The sequence below is a fragment of the Coturnix japonica genome, chromosome 3, assembly GCF_054131305.1.
Source record: "Coturnix japonica strain WE chromosome 3, WE-NBRP24, whole genome shotgun sequence".
Classification (NCBI taxonomy): Eukaryota; Metazoa; Chordata; class Aves; order Galliformes; family Phasianidae; genus Coturnix; species Coturnix japonica.
Window position 1 is genome coordinate 18769008 of NC_140665.1, and position 18912 is coordinate 18787919.

The 18912-nt window shown below is 40.7% G+C and overlaps 1 protein-coding gene across 1 annotated transcript in view; it reads left to right on the forward strand.

Moving 5' to 3' along the window:
* The window catches only part of PROX1 (prospero homeobox 1), an 84931-nt gene extending 67458 nt beyond the window's left edge, over positions 1-17473 (forward strand). The window contains exon 5 of the mRNA XM_085542921.1: positions 16772-17473. Within this exon, the coding sequence (XP_085399047.1) occupies positions 16772-16807 (36 nt within the window). The 3' untranslated portion in view covers positions 16808-17473. The remainder of the gene's footprint in view (positions 1-16771) is intronic.
* Positions 17474-18912: the final 1439 nt, after the last annotated feature.

Consider the following 18912-nt stretch of genomic DNA (forward strand, 5'->3'; position numbering starts at 1 on the left):
TTAACTATTAAACATGGCCTGCAGCTGTACCACCTGGGGCTCTGATCTCAGTAGTGCTCGCAAGTTATAGAAGACTTGTCTCCAGACAGAACTTGGACAGAAAACCTCTAAGGAAAACAGAAATCCTATAGAAGATAATTCTGCAATTCAGCAGGAGAAAATGACATAAAGTTTCTAGAGATCTCAGAGTGTTCTGACGGCTTTTGAAGGCTCTCTGAGAGTCTGGGGCAAGGATTCTACCTGCCACATCTCCTCTTCAGTCATAAAATGACTTCCTGCTTCTCTGAATTCTCCTCTGTGATTCCACATGGCAATTAACTGTGCAATGCTAAATTATCAGGTACTGCGGCTGTATGATCTCAGACAGCTGCTGGTTTTCACTCCAAAGGCAAATGCATTTCTGTAGTGGGTGAATCCCTTCCAATAGATGTAAAATCTATGGTAAATTGCTTAGGAACCTGGGAGAGAACATGTGCTGCTGCTAATACACTATCGCAACTCATGTAATAATTACATGAAACAAAGGTCTCAAAAGGGAAAATTTCTGTTTTTAAGTCATCTCTATCTCCCTTACCCTTTCATAGGAAAAGCACAACGTGAACACACCTGCAAAGTTAGGCAGAAAGCTTCACCTTCAAGCTGAAAACTGGAAGTGTTTTTCCCACCAAACAGCCCCTTTGAAAGCTTTTCAGCTTAAGGTTTGCTCCCTCAAAGAGGTTTCAATGGGAGAAATGACACTAAAACCCTTTCCCTCATTGACAGTAATTACATTCTTTCCCCTGCTTCTCTTCACTTACCTGGGCTTGTGGTGCAAACTCACCGCAACTGCTTTAAGGAAATTCTGTGCTGACATTTACCAGGTGACAACAAGGTCGGGTCAGGTGTTTGATACCCCAGTCTTTGCATGTAATTATCAGGTAGTATTACAGCTAACCGAGGCTCAGCACATTTCAAGGGGTTATGATGAAGCGGCTCTCTTACTTGTCTAAGCTTTTTCTCAATAACATTTTTAAAGGGGCAGGTGGAATTTTATTGCTAATCCTGTGCCTCTCACCGTCCATTTTAGGGGCTATTTCTTTTGCAACAGAAGAAATAAATAAATAAACACTAATAAGCAATGAGTGCGTTTGTGAGCCCAGAGAAGTGATACTAATATCTTTGAGTGGTAAAATATTCTATGAGGTTTTGATATTTGCCACCAGATTTCTTCTCTGATGTTAGCAGATCAATCCCCATTCTCCAAATCTTCTTAAAACCTCAAACGGGTGCTGCTTTCAACTCTTGAAAGAAAAAGCAACCCACTTTCTGCTGTTTCTTCTGTGTCCAGAGAACAGTCCAACAGAAGCTCCTTAAACCAACGTGAATCTTCACTTGGGATTAGGGTATCAGCCTGTGGATCTGACCGGTCTGCAGTTAAATTACATTTCAAAACAACATCTTAAATACTACAATCACCATTTCTGAGCCCGTTCGCGAGGGTTTCAGTTTGTTTAGTTCCCTTTTATGCTCAAAACCTTGCGGCCGCCGCTGCAACATTACCGTCTTAAGTGTAAATCTAATCTAAATATTTTCCGACAGAGGAAAGAAGAAGGAAAAAAAAAAAAAAAAAAAAAAAAGACAAAAAAACTTTCAAATCACGCTGGAAGCTTTGAAAGCCATCCCGCGGGCAGGCTTTGCTGCCGTGCTTTGCATCTGTCGATCGGTGCTGGGCGCAGAAACCAGAGGCTCACTGACACCCAGCGGCTGCGGCGAGGAGCGCAAGCCCCGGCCCCGGCCTGGCTCCGCTGCTGATCTGCCATCTCTCGAACAACTTATTCTACAGGGCTCTGTGCTTTCTGCTCCTTGCCTTCCGTGGCGAGGGACAGCACGGTCTAAAATGTATATTTCACAGTGGTTTTCTTCCCCAGAGTGGTTGGCCTTTTTAATGCAATGAGTATTGCTTGTATCACAGAGGAAGGTGCTCCTGTAGCTGTTTTGCATCCACATCCCCTGGAACACATGGTTATAAGAGTGAGGGGCATGGGGAAATAGTTAGCCGTCATCTGAGATAAACAAACAATGGAGTAAGAATTGTTAAAAGGAATCTGAAAAGCACAGGAAGCAGATGAAAGGACAAAAACATGATTAAAAGTGAAGCAAATGGTCACATTGCATCTCTTTGATTGTTATAGAAATGAGGCAAAATAGTTACACATCGCCGTGCCTGGATGTGTTCAAGAAATGCACAGATGTGGCACTGAGGGATTTGGGTTAGTGGGCAATAGAGGTGGTAGGTGGATGGTTGGACTAGATGATCTTAAAGGTCTTTTCCAACCTTGATGATTCTATGATTCTGTGTAGGAGATGAATCAAGAAGCCACAGAAGCCTTACAAGTATCCTGTGCCTTACAAGTATCAACTGGCCTTCACCCTTAATGTCAAAAACGTGAGCAGCCCCACTGAACTTCCTGAACTCAATTAAATGCTTTTTTTTCAGACTGAACAGTAGTAAAAATAGATACAAAACTGTCACATTCCTGGAGCTGCAGGGCTGGAGGTCTGACCAAGCACATCTCAATAACCGCACAACACAGTGTGGTTCCAAAGAGATGGATGTCACTGTGTTGTCCAGCAACAGAGGCCCATCCAGACAGCACTGATCCAGCTCACAGAAGCAGCAAGGACTTTGCTTTTGAGACTGGCATACATACCATGCTTAGCACCAGGTTTCTGAATGCTTGATGGATACTGAAGGAAGAGCAAACAGTGGGTCCCTCCACTTAGGGTCTTAGTTCTGTCCTCCAAACTTTGCAAACAGTATTTATTTATTTATTTATTTTTATCAGAGCAGCACAAGGAAGAATTTCCAATCTTATTTTAGATTTGGGACCACTGGATAGAAAGGATGCAGTTTTCCTTTTTGCTGACAATTTATATATACAAGACAAATACCAGCAATATAGGGTGAGGTTTTGGTTGCAAGTTTCATGATCACAACTTACAACAGGTTTGTGGCCATTTACTTCCATTGTCCACACCTCACATGCTGAATGCTCAGAAACCGCACCGAGCTCAGATTCCTCCTTACAGTAATTGGAGGCTCCTTGTTAGCAGCTGGAGGTGCAAAGCCTTCAACAAAGGTCTGGGCTGGTTCATTGCAGCCCAAAAGACACTAGAAATATGCATTTCTCACAGTATCTTCAGATATTACCATGAACTTTTGCATTCATAAGAGCTGGAGGTTTGTTCCGCCCACAAGATCTGGAGTGACAGCCCCATGTGTGACACTAACCTCTTCACAGAAAATCGCTGTGGTGTCCCTTTAAGTGGGAATCCCAGCACGACAACACACACTGAAGGGAATGGAACCCAGAACTTTTTACAGGCAAATCATCTCAAATATGTGGGATGTGGCCATAAGTTAAAGAAGAATACATTATTTTGTCACTTTTGTTTTGGATTTTTTGGTTGAGAAAATAATTCCCTTCTTCTCTTCTTAAGCAATTTGCATTTGAATAGGTGGATCTGTTCTTTACATTACTTTTTAGAGCCTGCATTTCCCAAATTCCTATTACACCACTGGGCTTTCAAAGACAGGAGGGAAGCCAAAACATTTTCATCTAATGCAAACATGGATTACTGGAAGGATGTTCTCATTTTTTAAAAATGCACTGGAGTAAGAGCCAGGTTTGCTAGCACCTTCTCTGCAAACCGTCGCTTCCTTGGCTTGATGCATGCAGAGAAAGAAAACCACACCAAAAGGAAAGTGCAGAAGTTCCTGGAACAGCACAGCTTGCAGAGAGCTGAAGTGCTACCAGACAGGCAAACATGCCCAAAGCAGCTGTAAGGAGGGTTAGCACCCTGACTTGCAGTGGAATCCAGTGTGCTGGAGGCTCTTTCCTATCCACTTGCAGGTGGTCAGCTTACTTTTATGTGCTTTGTTTCATCTGCATCAGTGAAGACCATCTCCAAGACAAAAGGTCCAGAGCAAGAAGGGAAGATATTTAATACTTCAGATGTTAGCCGAGCTGAAATTTCAGCCACAACTAATACCAGGCAAATCCAAGTTTCCAAATGTTCCAGGTGTGGTTCCAGGAGACATCTTCAATTCCAGGAAGCAGACCTCTCTGTTAGCACAACCAGTGTCCAAAGCACTTCTTCCTTGGAGTACAGATGGAAACTCCGTGTCAACACAAACTGTTCTTCCAGCCAATGGATACCGGAGCGCTGATGAGCTGAATGTTATTATTGTATGTCTGCATGTGTGTGTACATGTATGTACAAACACACTCAGCTCATCAGTACTTTGACATACAGGTTAAAAAGAAATAAATTGTCTCCACTTCTCCCTCTTCGTGCTCCCAAAATTTTGGGGAACCTGGGGAACTAAACAAAGTGAGAAATCTCATTGCTTGTGGCCAATGCACCGTCCCTGGCAGAACTCATTATATGCCAGTTGATGTACTTAGGGTGGTTTGGGAGGGGGACCTATTAGAGAGAAAAAGTACAGAGTAGGCTTAAGAAGCATTTTTTTTTTTTTCTTTTTCTTCTTACTGCTCTCCTTTTATCTGTTCTCCTTCTCATGTTTCTGGGCTTTTTTACTTCTTCTTCCTTCTCCTTCATCCTATGGAAGTGGTACTGAATGCTGATGAGATAATAAATGGTCCGACCCCAGGCAATCATTTTCGGGTAATTAGTTCAGCTACTGAACTTCTGAAAGTCATTTTTTTCAACTGCCCAGCCAGAAAACTTGGGTAGTTAGTTACCCTGTTACTGCTCACTGGTGTTTGGGGCAGGGACACTCAGAAGTACACGTACTTCAGCTCCTGGGTACACTATCCAGCCTCTAATTAAGCCAAACTTCGGCCTATATTTAGTATTTTATTAACATTTTAATGGAATTCCTTACTTGTGCCAAAAGCCAAACATCACATCCCAATGTCCATATTATGTACAATCACACCCAAGATCACAAAGTGATTCAAGAAACCGGAACAGTACTACTGAAGGGAACTTGGAGGTGCTCTTTTTCAATACAAATTTAGATAATTTCTAAATTTCCCATAGAAAGGAAGCTTGGAGCGGGGACTAACAGGTTTAATACTTGAGTTTAATTAACCTGAGTCCACAGACTGGAGAATACCGCCAATTGAACCAAGCAAAAACCATCCTGACAGGCAGGCAGGCAGGCAGGCAGACTTCCAGGTGAACTTTCACTTGCATTTTGCTCCTTCTTAATGCTGGTGCCCCCTCAAAACTTCAGGGATGATCTCTGATTAAATGAATAGATTTGTGGACGTGCAACCTGCACCTTTGCTGCAGAATGTGTGACAGCCAGTCTGTGGATAAGAAGTTTCACTTACGGCTGTTACGGGAGCATTGCAGTCTCTCACCTTGCACTGATCAGAGTCAAAAGCAGAACACAGGATTAAATAAGCCATCCATTTGACTATTTTCTTATTGGTAACTAATATTTGATACTTGGTAGGGGCAAAAAAGAAAAGATACAAAACTAGAAAGGTACAGAACCTATCAGGAATCTCTGTACTTCTGAAAGAAGTGAAGGAAGGACACAACCACCTTTCTTTTTCCACACAGATAATCTTCAGAAAGGTTTGTTTTAAACCTTTGCTCTGTAGTCCCATTCATTTATATATATATTTTTTCTCTCCTCTAAAAGTCATCTTGGGTGACAGATGTCACTGGCTCTCAAAAGAGCCTCCTGGATAAATCAGTAAATAGTATTCTTGAGATAGTATGTGCTAGCATATCCTGCTTTTCTTTCTATCAGTTCTAACAATACCAAAATTCCTCCTCCCTGAGACTCAAATAAAGGCCACAGCAGAGGGTTCATATTCAAACTCCAATCAGCAATTCACAAACTAACAGAGAATGATCTAGCTGATTTCACTAGGGACCTCCATATGGTGGTGAAATTTATTCTGAGCATGTTTAGGTTTTGTACTTGTGATACTATACACAAACCCTGCAAGAAACTGAGATTTTTAAGGCCAAGTTGAGAGTTTAGCAATACAACTCCTACTGAAATAAGTGGATGTGGTTTGCCCTTAAAATCTCTGTCATACTAGATGCTGGATAGAGTCCTGTCTCCTTTACATTTATTACTCCAAATTAAGAAAAATCTCTTTCAACCTTTGGAGTCACTACAACAATTTCCCAAAGAGTGGGTTTTTTTAGACAGTAGTTTTGCTATTATATCCTGGAGGTGAACATGTCTTCTCCAGTCATAACATTTTAATGTAGAACTGTTCAGTTCGATTTCATCTCCAAGAAAAGCAATAATAAAGAAATCATATTCCCAAACCCTTTGAAGCACATAGAAAATATACATTTTTACAGTATGTTATAGGTGTGAAGTTACTGTGGCTCGTCTTCAAAAGAAAATAATACCAATACACTCTATTTTTTGTCCCTACACTTTGAAAAATCGATTGTTTCTTTCTTTGCCTGTTTAAGTACAGAACTGGTGCTGGGTTTTTTTTCTGTATTTTTCCCTTCAGACAGCATATTTTCCTGATGGAACTCCCCTCCCCCCAATACACAATGTGCTTTTCTGATTTACCAGCTCTAGCATTTTCTCAACAATCATGTGAGTAAGAGCAAGGGCTGAATATTTTTAGACACCAGAACTAAGCAGATGGCAAAGGATGTAGAAGATCAATAACTCTAGTTTTAGTAAAGTTTACAATACTGATTTTTTTTTTCCATCATTTTTCAAAATGCAATGAGAAGAATATAAGATTTCATAGAGGGAAATGGGATAAAACTGTACTGACCTGAGTGCATTCTATGAGAACAATATTCAAGCAGATCTTTAGAAGCAAGCCGTGCACTTGCTCCAGCTGTAATCGCAAACTCTTCCTTTGATAATTTAATTGTACTCATGTCACTGTTTGGTAAAGAATCTTGGACAGATGTGTGCTCATCTGACATTCTTCCAAACATGACAGCCTGGTCAAACCTGAAAAGCTTTTGGGAGCTGAAAGTCATCCCATCAGGAACCAGAAACAACACCATCTGCTTTAGGTGACTAAGCACACTTCAAGCATACACATCTCCCTCCTTCTGGGTTCAAACACCCATGCCTCCTTGGGCTTTTCTTGCAGAGCAGACCCCCTTCTGAGGCTGAGGGGAAGAAGAAAGAAGGAAAAAGTCTCTGGCCACAGTACAGTTTTCACTACCACTTCTGGAACCCAAAAACTTAACTGAAAACTAAGTGGAATTAGGAATTGAATCAAAAGCTGGTGTCACAGTGCTGGTAATGGGACCTCCTGCTCTAAAGCAGGGGATCCTACCAGGAGAAATCAGAGCCCTGCCCTGTGACCTTCAGCAAGCCCCTCCAATGTTCTGTGCTTTCACTTTTCAGCTGCAGAATGGGGCAGTACAACTTCACCACTGGGTGGTTGCCTGTCCCACCACTGGATGGGACAGCAGTGTATGGGGACAGCACATTGTTACAGTGCAAACACAAACTAGAAGTAGGAAAGTCAATCAGCAGAACACTAGCTGACAGAAGTTAGAGACCAAAAAATTCCCCCAAAGTATTTAAGCTTACATTAGCAAATATGCTGGTAGGCACTCCCAAGCATGGCAGCGTGGCTGTAAAGCAAGCACATCCCATCTTCAACAGTACCTGCTGCAAGCATGTTGCAAACACCTGAATGCTAGAGACGGAAAGGTAAGCCAGCAGACACTCCTACAGCTTGTCACCCACAGCTGCTGACCTTTCTCAGCTGGTGGCTTCTGTTCATTAATGGAAATATCTGTGCCACATTGATGAGGAGGAACAAACCAGGAGCCTTCATGTGTTTCTATGAACTTGGAGTGGAGTAGTCCCTAAAGCCAGAGCAAGATCATTGGTCCAAATAAGACCAATTAATGTTCTGATGCTCAGTTTTCAACAAGCATAAGGTATCTGAGGTTTATGTGGTATTTTTAGGGCTCACAACATCCTGGAGTTTATTGTACTTGATGCTAGTAAGGCAGGTATCACACAAAGACCATTTTATATTCATCAGGGGCCAGGGATCTGCAGGCCAAGAACAGCTTCCTCCCTGGTATCCCAAGAGTTTCTGTTCTTTCACACTGTGCTAGTGAGGCTCCTCATGCAGGCTGGATGTTGGATGGGGAAGCATGGATCAGAATCACCCTGCTCTTCTCCCGTCCAGCCAGGGGTTTCCAGCTTCTGGGCAGATCTTCCAAAATGGCCCCTCTGAGCATCCCTCTGCCACCTCCAGCAGCTGTCCCTTCCACCAACTGGTGTCAGTGTTGGAGCCCTACATCTATGTGTGGAAGCTGTCCCTACCTTCAACCTTCTGGACCTTAGGCAGAAGAGCTACTAAATGGGCCATACTGACACCAATGCTGCAATCAATTTGTTAATAAGGATCGGAGAGAGACTCTGCTGCTGGGAGGGGCTGGAGGGAGAGGGAAGGAGATCATTATTTTTAATTTAATTTAATTTAAATAAATCGATATGTTGATAGGGTAAAGGATGCACCCCATACAAGGAGGGTAGATGCAGAAAAGCAAATGAGTACAGCCTTTTTGTTTGTTTGTTTGTTCTTGTATCTATTTTGGTGGGGCAGGGGAAAGGAGGGATACCATGTAGTTTGTCATTAGCCCAAGTCTTTATTTTTTTTTTAAAAGAAAAATATTCAATATAAAGAGAGTGGGAGTAGACAACTTTAGAAGTCCAGTAATAGCAAATAACTAATTATACCCGTCTGCGACTTGGGAGCATGCCTGGCTCTTCTCTTTCTTTAAAACAAATTAAAGAAAAAGGAAAGCTTGATTCCCAGGAGGGCTTATCTAAGGCCTCTCATCTCCAATACACATCTAAGGGGACAGGGAAAATATCTTTTATCACTTAAATCTCCCTGAAATTTAAGACCAGCTGGGAATTTTTTTATGTGGATATGATTCATTAAATTCATATCATTCCAAAGAAACCTTCCTGCCGGTTTATCTTTGCCACTGCAGTCATCTCTCCAGAAAAGCACAGTTTCCTGAATGTTGTCAACCTGGACAGCTCAGTTTTTGGCTGAAGGTTAGATTTCATTTGGAAACTATGGAACTGGCCCCACATTTTTCTTTTCAGGGAACTGGTATGTGCGAATCATTTTCTAAGGCAACTTTTTCCCTTCTGCTGAGACAATAGGAAAATCCTGAACCACCGTACCAGCTCCAGCCGTTCGGCTTCTCAGTTCTGACAAATGGGGATTTTTATGTGTGTGTGTGATATGTTCCAACATTTATATTTGTACTTGGGGGTTTGGCACCTTTGCTCAAATACAGGTACAGGCACTCTGAAGGCTCAGCACTAAGAGTGGGCTCGACGAGCAGCCATATCCACCTTATGCTGGGATCAGTTTGTATTTCAGTGATCTTTGGAGCTGCTGCATGGCACAGCGATGTGTGAGCAGGTAACTAGCAGGCTGTGGCAGAGTTTGCATCCTGCTAGAATTCATGGCTGCCCTGAATGCTCCGAGCAGCAACTGTGGAGTTTTAGCTCCTTCATATATTGTGCCACAGAAGTAACTAGGGAGACAGTCCATCTTAAGCATGATGAAAAACAAAGGGGAGTTCACATGGCAAGCTCGCTCCTGGCTGGCTCTGTCTTGCTTCTGATGCGGGGGGGGGGGGGGGGGGGGGGGGGGAGGCACCTCTGAGGGTGAGGGTCTGAAAAGCGTGGGTGAGCTGGGGCGGTGGGAAGTAGGGGACTCTGGGATGAGGTCAGGCAGAGGGCAGAGGGGATGGAGTTCAGGGGCAGCTGCAGGAGAAAGGATGAGCAGCCAGCCAGATGCTGGCTGTGTTGTTTGGTCCACTATCAGAGGGCTCCCATGTGCCATGGCGATGGGTGTGCTCCCATATCCTGAATAAAGCAGCTCCAGGATGGGACAGGAGGAAGTGGGGGCTGTTTCCGAGCCTGGGAGAGTGCTGTGAGCCAGACTGCACCTAACACTTGTGGAAGGTTTTTAATTAATTGTGGAATTAAAAATGATTGCTGGTAAGCAACCCCAGACTCCCTGAATTTATCCCAGCGCAACCGTCTTTCACCTTGGGATTTTTCCTTCTCTGGTTTTTGAGCAGCTCCTTCAGATAAGGCTGGGAGCTGAGCCTGTCCCTGGGCTCCCCAGGCTGAGTGCTTCTCTTCCCCAGCAGGTACCTGTGCACCTCCAGCTTTTGTGTCTCACCATCTGAAAGTATCGTTTTTCCTATTTCCTGTTTTTCTCCAGATGAGTTCACAACTTCCCTGTATTTTAGTTCTGCTTGAAGATTTACAGTTATATTTTTGAGGATTGGAAAATTCAACTCTTGTTAGTAAATGCTGTATTATCTGGCTTAGAAACAGATATAGCCTTGAGGTACAAATTAGAGGTTTTTACTGTATTCCCCAAAATCTCACAGTCCTCCCCTACCTTAAACACAGCATCCACGATTAAAAGTATCAGCTCCTCTCACCAGATTCCTCTGGGAGTATCAGATCTAAACTAGATTATTAGACTAAAACCCTGCTTTTCAGTTCAGCCCAAGTTAGCAGCCGGGATGCTCTGGTTGCAATTTGAAGCTATCGGCAGCATTTAGGGGCCAGATTCATGCGGGAATCACTATCAAGAGTTCGTGCCACAGATTTACTTTGGCTTTCCAGCTACTAACATGACACAGCTCTCTGCCGATCTCCAAATGCAGTCAGTAAGATAAGCTAGCAGCCTTCACAAAATATTCATGCATTATATTTTTTAAAGCCTGTCAAAACAAGGAAAATGCTCTCAGTAGAAAATTCTTCGAATTGCAGCATCTCTTTACATATTCAGTAGTGGCTTTTGCTTTAGGACTTCATGCTGTCATCACAAGAGCAGTTTTTAGCAGTGGGCAATGTTTGGCTGCTGCCTTTGGACTGACGATGAGAACAGTTAATAGATAGAACCAAAACAATAGTCCATTTATTTGAAGAAAAAAAATCTGCATTTTTCTCCATGTACCTTAAATTAAAAAAATACGTTATGATAATCACATTAGGTGATAATCACATGTGATAACCACACTATATCAGATAAGTTCCTTAAGTTCCTTAGAGAAGTGATTTTTCATTTCTTATAGTGCACCTGAACAAACACTTATAATTTGCTTAAAGATTTGAGCCTCCTGTTCATTGCTTCCAACCACTCCTATGATAAAATTATCAAATCGTTGCATATCTATAATACATGCTATACAATTATTTTATGATGTATGCACTAAAAACACATACTAAGAATTATAGTAAAACATTACACCAAAAATTATATATTATCACATATTATCCTTTGTACTTTGTAACCCATATACAGTGTATCTCACATGATATCATATATCACATATCATATGATCCTTGTATATGTAAATATTTATGATACAAAGGTGCATCTCCACACATGAGCAGACCTGTATTGTACATATACATACCTGTATTCCACGCACGCACACCAGCAGTGTTATTGCAATACATAACAATATTTGGGACTGCTGGGTTTTTAGCATAAGATTTAAAGGAATTTCTTTAAAAAGATTCATTAATTACAAAAACAAAACAGATCATGAAAGTCTACACCAGTATCAGGTGCTTTCTATTAAGGAAAGTACTATGAAATATGTATTAGAAGCTGCACCTAATTATAGGTGATGAAAGTCATTTCATTTCAAACATCCTATTAACTAAAATCCATCCATAGAAATTATTGGCTGCTTGCACCAATCCCCATTATAAGAACCGGTGAAATCCCTTTGCAAAAAAGGGAAGACTACAGCTTAAACCTTAAGTACTTCGATAAAAATATAAGATCGGTTTCATCCCAAAGTACAAATCCCAATCTTCATCTAAAACTGCCTGACCCTAAAATATATTCAGAGCTTGTTCTAATCACAGGAGATGTATTCTGAATAGGACAGCCCTCTATCATCTGCTAAGTCTCTTTAAGTCATCGTTTTCACCGTATCTGAAAAATTAATTCCTTTTCAGAAATATTCTCATCTCCTACTAAAAGAAAAAAAAAAAAAAAAAAAAAAAGCTTTTTTGATGTAGAGTGACAGGATTATGAAGTGACCCTTCAGGTCAGAAGGAGACTTTTCCTTTTCTCATCAAGGAAATCAATTTCTAAGTCCAAGTCTCTTAAAATAATATATTCTTGTGGCACGCATACAGCTTTTTTTTGATCTGCTATGAAAAGAATAAGAGGTAAAGAGGATCAGGGGTGGCGATGGAATATTATAATCTGCCACACTCACACATCAGCCTTTCACTAAGTAATTCCAGATAAATTGAGGATTTACATATTTAAGATTAAATGGGGAAAGAGTAGCGAGGCATAAATAGAAGAATACAAAGATACAATTTAGGGAAGTTAACTCTTAAAAACTTAATGTTACTTGATGTTTGATTCTCTTCTCCCATCCCACCCCACCTTTTTTAAAGCACATAATGTTTATTAGGAAATAGTCAGGATAATCTCTTTTACATCAACCGAGCACAAACACAGATGCCTTAGGGTTTTTCTCCTCCACCCCTCCCACCTTCACTACTGAAAAAATACCAATTACCATGACAAGAAACAGTTAAATGCCTACAAAGACACATACACACAGCAGATGGAAAACAGGAGGAAACCAGCTGGAAGTGTGTTTCCCTTAGAACTGTTTTTAACAGCCTGTGCACAAATAATGTCTCACTAATACGCAGATAAAAATAAAACATAAATATTTAAAAGGTGACTGGTCAAAGCAACAAGATCGTATTTGATACGAGAACTTTCTCTTTTCTATTACCTTTGGTGTCCATACACTAAGTAATGGTTTGGAGACGTCCGGAGATGCCTAACCACGTCTGTTACTCAGAGAAAGTAACTTTAACATGAAAGCTCTGGTGATGGTAGTAACATTTTGGGACAGTTATTTGTAAGGCACATGTGCTTGCCTTATTTATTCTTTTTTTCACTCACCTGTTTAGCCTTTGCTTTTATGTTGAGCTTCCTGTGCTGAGGGCTTCCCAAGGAAGCCTTGCGGCACTGCAGCAGCTGATCTCCAGGAGCACTTGTTCACACCAGCGCAAAACAAGGAGGCCAATCCTTTAGCAGTGACTTCTGCTCTTGAGTGCTGAACTGGAAGCATTTTAAAGGAACTTGCTTTTCAGAAATTACTAAGTACTTACTTCCTGATAATCAGGATATTTTTAAATATCCCACGTGGTAATCTGAGATCCCCATAATCCATATTTACCATCAGACATCTTGGCCTGACAACCTCAAAAATGCACATAATATACACTCTCCCTAACACTTGGAGAGAAAGACAAGATTAGATAAAGAGAGAAGGAGATGACCGTGTCCTTTTCTCGCTCAGCAACAGAAAGCAGAAGAAAATACAGATTTCACAAGAAATAAGAGGGTTTTGCAAATCTATATCCAGAGCAAAGGCAGCTAGCAGCAGGGGACAGTAGGGATGGGAAGCCTACAATTCTTCCTTCCCATTCCCCTAGCCAAGAGCATTTGCTGTATATCCTGCTTGATCTGTCTTTGATCTTAACAACTTTATTATCAGCTACAACAGTTCCAAGCAGGTTGGCTGTAACTTATTTAGATCCCTTCTTTTACTATCCTTTCTTCATTGAGCCCCAATAGGAAGCCTTCTTGCACTCACCAGGAGTTCAGGAAAGCAGATCTTCAGTTGATGCGTTAATTGTTTTAAGTCCTTTTACTGCAAAGCAACTACTCTACAGCGCCCAGAAATTTGGTCCCATTTCCCTTCTCTGCATAATATGGTTTCTTGGTAACGGAACAGATGCATTCTCTCTGCTCTGGGACTGAAGTTTTAAGTCATTCTACATGTTTCTGAGAATCTAAGAAATGAAGACTCTTGGGAACAAATATATCTATGAACACAATGATTTACACCACTGAAAGAAGCTGGAAGCTCCAGAACACCGTGAAGATGAGTAACAGAAGCGCAAAGCCCAAAAGGACTAGAAAATCCTCTCATTCCTCTAGATGACAGAGGAAGACAGGTGAACATATTAGCGCCTGGAGGAATCTTAGCCTGAATGACACGAAGCCACCAAACATGCTCTCCAGCAATTGGTTAAATAATTAATTGAGAACAAGCTGGTCAGAATAAGGATTTAACTATTTGATCCAGTAAAAGATGGCTGTACACAGTCTGATAATACAAGGTGAATTACAAAGATTTTATTTTGCTGACATTTTTTTTTAGTTAATTAGATTTTTACAGCTTTTTATCACATGCCTTCAGCACTGATAGAAGACAGAGAGTGCTGGCCCATACCATTCTGTGTTTAGATACAGCCCTAGTCTGGTTGTAGGAGGCAGTTGTATAACAGGCACTAGTGGTAAAGGCTCCAGGAGCCAAGGCAGGAGACTAAGTACCTGGTGACCCCTGAGGCAAAGATGGGAAGAGAGTGGTCTTAATTAGGTGGTACCACAAGGGGTCAGCAGCTAAGGGTGAGCACTTCTCATAAGCTTTTCCTGGCAAAATTTTGGCAGGATGTAACTTGTTTTTACTGCTCTGTTAAATATCACTTTAAGGTTGTTGGGTTTTAGTTCTTAATTTCCTTGTTAAAAATCTACAGAAAGAGAACTGTTTCCTCTGATGTTTCTTTTCTCCCATGAATGAACTATACCTTTTTCCTTTTATTTTTGTTCTGCCATATTTATACCTAACACCTTCAAACATATTATTTTAGAGATCTGATACCATCTAGTGTTATTGCTGGCTTTTCACATCTTACACTTATCAAGTAACCACAGTCAGTAACATGTCAGAGTTCATCGCTGCATCACGTCAGTAGTAAAATAAAACCTGCTTCCCACCCAGTATCTATATTTACACACCCCACAGGTGGGTGGTGAAATTTACAGTTCATCTAGGAAATGTCCTCTCCTTTAATCTCTGGAAATTAGTTTATCTCTGTGTATACTTTCATTGTCATCTAGTGCCTCACCAGTGATTTGTTTTGGCCCCTGTAGCAAATAGGCAAGGATTATTAATAACAAACACAAGTATTTATAAACAGCCTATGCACAGTCTTGGGCACAGAAAAGTCAAGGGTACATTTACGTTGAACCAACCAATATTTCAGCCAGCTGTTCAGTGAATTAGATGAGATTTTAATTTGCAGTCAGTAGTGACTGGTGCAAAGTCTTTCGAAATATTCATAGTTACTAAAAGCTGGTGCTGTCTAAGGGGAAATGCTTTTATTACTCCATACTAGTAGAGGACAAGATCAACAAGAAGAACCAGTCTCCACTGAACAAAACAATGTGTTCATCTGTTTGGGCACAGTGAGCTTTAAAACACAATGTGTTGCTGAACTGAAAATAAGCATAAAAACAGTAAATTCAGAAAGGTGAAAAAGAAAGAAAGGAACAGTGTGGATAGTACTATAAAAGATGTTGGATTAGTATCCATGGAGACTCCTTCCTTTTCTTTATTCACCCAATATCTACTGGGCAATTGGTGATTTCTCTACAATATCCCTACTCTACCTTCATTTGGACAGGCAGTAAACACCTCTGTAGCTAAAAGGGTAATTTGGACTCAATGTCCCTTAGCTCAACACCTCTCTCCTTGTGTAATTGGGATGGATGTCAGTTCTGACAGTAATATCTACAGCAGAACCCCTACTCTGGAAGTTGACTGGTGGCCATCAATACTTATAAGTCACTCAGAAACCTAGAAACAATCTGCAGGAGGTCTGTGTTTATTGATACTTCTTGCAAGCAATTTACTATCTACAAAGCAAATTATTCTTTAAGGATTAAGTGCTTCATTGGAATCAGAGGAATGGGAATTCATTGTTTCACATCTTTGTGTAACACAAACTTAGGTTATTACTGTTGTGTTACAGTTACTTATTACTGCTGGCAGTGGATACTAAGGCCTTTTATATACTTTTATATACTAAAGGCTGAGTTTTCTGTGATATTTGCACATGCTGAATTCCTGGGACTATGTGATTGATACCTGCCTTTTAGGAGCACTCCTCTATGTGCATCTTTTTACTCTACAGGTCATATGAATGAGAGCAGCTTAGAGGAAAACACACTTTTGTGCCTCTAGTAGGAAGGTAAAAAAAGAAAAGGGAGAAGGTTTATCTAGAGAGGACTTCAAGAGTTTATACATTCCAGCTGTGGTTATAACATAGTGGTTACAAGGACAAGAAACTGTCAATAACAGAGAGGGACAGTCACACCCTCAGGGCAAAGTACTAATGAGAAATAGCAATGTATGTCCTTGTGCCCATCATATAGGAACTGAGTAACACCACTATGTATGATATGACCCCAACTGTATTTAGTCTTCCCATTTCTCAGGTTCATTTTCTCCTTGTGTCCCCTCTTAATTGCTGTTAAGGACTTTTTGGTCTTTTGTGCTGCAAATACCTCTATGACCATTCTGACTGATTCTGTTCCTGCCTGTGCATGTGCAACAGTTCTGTTGGAAACTTTTCAAGAAGCAGACTATCTGAAAATCATGTGTTGAGGTTTTTGGCTTTTGTTTTTTAGGTTTTATTTTACATTAGCATTTTTCAACTGCTAACAACTGGCTTGGATATCATCATTTTTATTTTATTTTTTTCATTTTTCAGGAAAAAATGTTGACAACTCCTATTTTGGAACAGTCTTATCAAAGATAAAAAAGGGAAAAAAAAAAAAGCAGCTGTTTCAAACTCTTTGAAGCAAAACTGACTAAAATATCTCATATTTTTTGTTCCACTTAGATGTTCCATTTTCATTTCTATGATGAGAAGACTTGAAGCAAACCCCCTTCTTGGACCTGGTGTTAGAATTTTTTTAGGTGGCATCTGTTCTAAATGAAGTCTTGAGGAACTCCAAACCACAAAATCCCCCTGTGTGAATACACAGGACTTCGATGTCACTGGCACATACAGCAACCAAGATATTTATAACTGTTCTTTGACAACAATGGTTCAGTCTATCTCGGCTGATATCAAAAAGTCAACAACATATGCCCATTTTCTTCACTCTTATAACACACGTGGGATTTTCAGCTACAAGTACTTTCTGTGTTTAAATTAAACATATGATATATCTATAAACTGAAATGCCTTCTTTGTGAAAGGTTCCCTGGTAGACTGCAATAATAATTTGCTTTGATGTAGTTTCAGAAGGCACACATAAGTCTCTCAGTCTGACACTCTTACAACTTGGGTGCCTTTATTTTTAATACAGGGAGCTCTTAAAGTATCCTTAATTTTAGTACTGCTACTATATTAGCAGCTGAAATGTGAATGCCCTCTGAGATCCATCATACCACCTATAGTTATTGGAAGTGCTGCTCTTAATTCACGATACACAGAAATGAATATACAAATCCAGTCTGACAGTCTTATTTTGTACGACAGTTCTCAGTCACATGGGAGATGAGTACCACCAAACTGTATTTATAATAAATCTATACTAAAAGCCTACCCTTATATGTGTGAGTACTTAGATTAGAAAACACGTTCCCCAAATGCATGTACAAGCACACAGTCCAATCCATATTCCTTGCCCTAATACAAATCTAATAGAAATGTTCACAAAATACTTAAGGGTTCGCTGCCTTTCAATTTCTCCCCCTCAGGTGTTCACTTCCCAAGGGACTGATAGTTTTAAAAACAAATCTAGCTATGAGTCTTGTTTTTCCTAGAAAATCTCCAGATAAGCACAAGGTGAAATCACTTTTTTTTTTTTTTCTCATCAAAGCTATTTCTTTATATCTTTGACATTGTATTTAGTCTTTTAAATTAAAGGGGGGGAATCTGTAATCTCTAAAACTGGAAGGGACTGAATTGCAGCTTTGCCTGGGAAAGGCCATGGTTTGCAGCAAAGTTTATAGCTCTGGAGATGATCATGCAGGCTCCCAGCTCACACAGAACATAATGCGCTTTACAACCCAGCGCCTTAACAGCTCATTTTTCTGTGTGGCCATGCTAATGCTCTGGAACAGTCTGGTAATGTTAAGTCATACATTGTGTGGACAAGGTTGCAGGATGAAAAGGGAAAATGTGCCTCTTGCATCACTTTCCACCATTCCCAAATATAGAAGTGAGGTGAGGTCTATGGAAAAAAGGCATTGCCTACCACAATGCACCTGTGCCCTCTTCTGCCATCAGACCATCACTGCTGCAGTAACGTGACTGCTGTAAGCTTGACAGTGACAGAGCTGAATTACCTGGATGCTCAGCAGGAGAATATTCTGAGCTGTGGTGGTGCATTTAGAAAGATCTACTTTACATTAGTGTAAGTTATCTGCAGCTCTCCTGGCGAGAGGCATGCTGCTTTGTGGAACTGATGCAGACTCCTGCTTGTTGTAAGGTAAGAAGTACAACTGCACGTGCTGACAGAGCCCATGTGAAAGCTGAGAGTTGCTCAGGGATTTCTTCATATGTTTGCATAATTGTGGTTTTTCAGACAAAAAGTGGAAGGTAAACTTCATTCATGCCTGACCTGCTGGCCTTCACAGCTGGAGCATGTTGGGAATCACTTCTGGCACTGAAAAGGTTAATTGTCTCCTGCTGTGAGGTAGGAGTCTAGAAAAGGATACCACATTTGGTGGGAATTATAGTAAATGAGGTTTTCTTTATAGCGTTGCTCATTCTCAACATGTTGAAAGGGCATTAGTTCACAGTCACTTTCTCTGGAATTATCAAATCTGCTCAGGAAGCCTTCATTAGGATATTAAACAAGACTTAATAAGTGAAAGTGATTTGCATTGCTGATAATCGTGCGCATTAATCAAGCAAGCTTCTGTCTCTCCCTCTGCAATATGTTTCATGTTCCATTGTAAAGCCTCTTTAATTCTGTAGGGCTTCTTAAAAAGGAAACGTTACATTTAGAAAGCCATTTTAAAAATGAT